Source organism: Cotesia glomerata, linkage group LG1, assembly GCF_020080835.1.
Source record: "Cotesia glomerata isolate CgM1 linkage group LG1, MPM_Cglom_v2.3, whole genome shotgun sequence".
Lineage (NCBI taxonomy): Eukaryota > Metazoa > Arthropoda > Insecta > Hymenoptera > Braconidae > Cotesia > Cotesia glomerata.
In genome coordinates this window covers 17268164-17269260 of record NC_058158.1, presented here as the reverse complement: position 1 = coordinate 17269260, position 1097 = coordinate 17268164, and the positions used below count along the sequence as shown (strand labels likewise).

At 38.4% G+C, this 1097-nt stretch overlaps 1 protein-coding gene across 1 annotated transcript; it reads right to left on the bottom strand.

Moving 5' to 3' along the window:
- Positions 1-247: 247 nt before the first annotated feature.
- On the bottom strand, positions 248-685 carry LOC123261058. The gene has a single exon (XM_044722564.1). The coding sequence runs from the start codon at positions 683-685 to the stop codon at positions 248-250; it is 438 nt and encodes a 145-aa protein (XP_044578499.1).
- Positions 686-1097: the final 412 nt, after the last annotated feature.

Sequence of the window (1097 nt, the reverse complement as noted above, 5' to 3'; positions counted from 1 at the left end):
TTTCTCCTTCATATTTTCCGGTGAAAATCATGGCTTCAATGACATTTTTGTGTAAGACCTTGACTTGAAGCCTGGTACCATTACATAATTTTTGGCGGATTTAAATTGCGGAGCAACATTATTGGAGTGCCAATCTTGAGTTGAAGAACATGAGGTGGTATCCCTGGTGGATTGAGTGTGTGTAAGAATTCAACAGGATAGTGGACAGCTTCTTCATCCTCCAGTACTTTGTCCACCGATTCATATCTTACTTGCTCAGTTGGCAGTTTCTCCAGCAAAAGTTGTTAATACAATTGACTTGTTCATTGGTTGGTGTGAGGATGGCTCTCTCCTTTAACCATGAACTACAATTATCGCCAGCTTTGTCAATATTCGGGTATATTTTGTCAGTCAAGGTGATTAAATCTGGGACAGTTTCACAATTAATATAGGACACGTTTATTCTTCCGTCTTCTTCCGGAATTTGGCCATCACCTATATCAATCAGTATTTTTGAAAACTCTTCTGCTTTCGAATTTGGCTGAAGATGAACACGCATATTGATAGTCAAAGATAAAACTTTGACCGAAGGCCATAAAATTGATGACTTAATAGAGGCTTTAACTTCATCTGCACGTGTTCCTCGTGGCACAACAGGCAAAGTTTGTCTAAAATCACCGGCCAAGAGAACAATTACTCCTCCCATAATTCGGTCGCAACCTCTAATATCTTTTGAGCAATCTGTTTAGAGCTTCAATACCATTTTGTGAGCCATAGTGCATTCGTCCCAGATAATAATTTTTGTTTCTCGCAGCACATGAGCCATATCACTCTGTTTAGAGATGTTACAAAGTGGAGACTCAGAATAACCTAAATTGAGGAGGTAATTTAAAAGGCAGAGTGAACTGTTTTACCTCCGTCTATCAAAGTCGCAGCAATTCCTGAAGAAGCAACGGCTATAGCGATGTTTCACTCCTGATTTTCGCAAGCAGTAAATTGATTAAAAACGTTTTTCCAGTACCACCTGGAGCATCAAGAAAATACAACTGCCCAGAATCAGATATAATCGAATTTAAAATTTCATTGTAAACTTTTTTCTGTTCTAGATTTGAATTTAG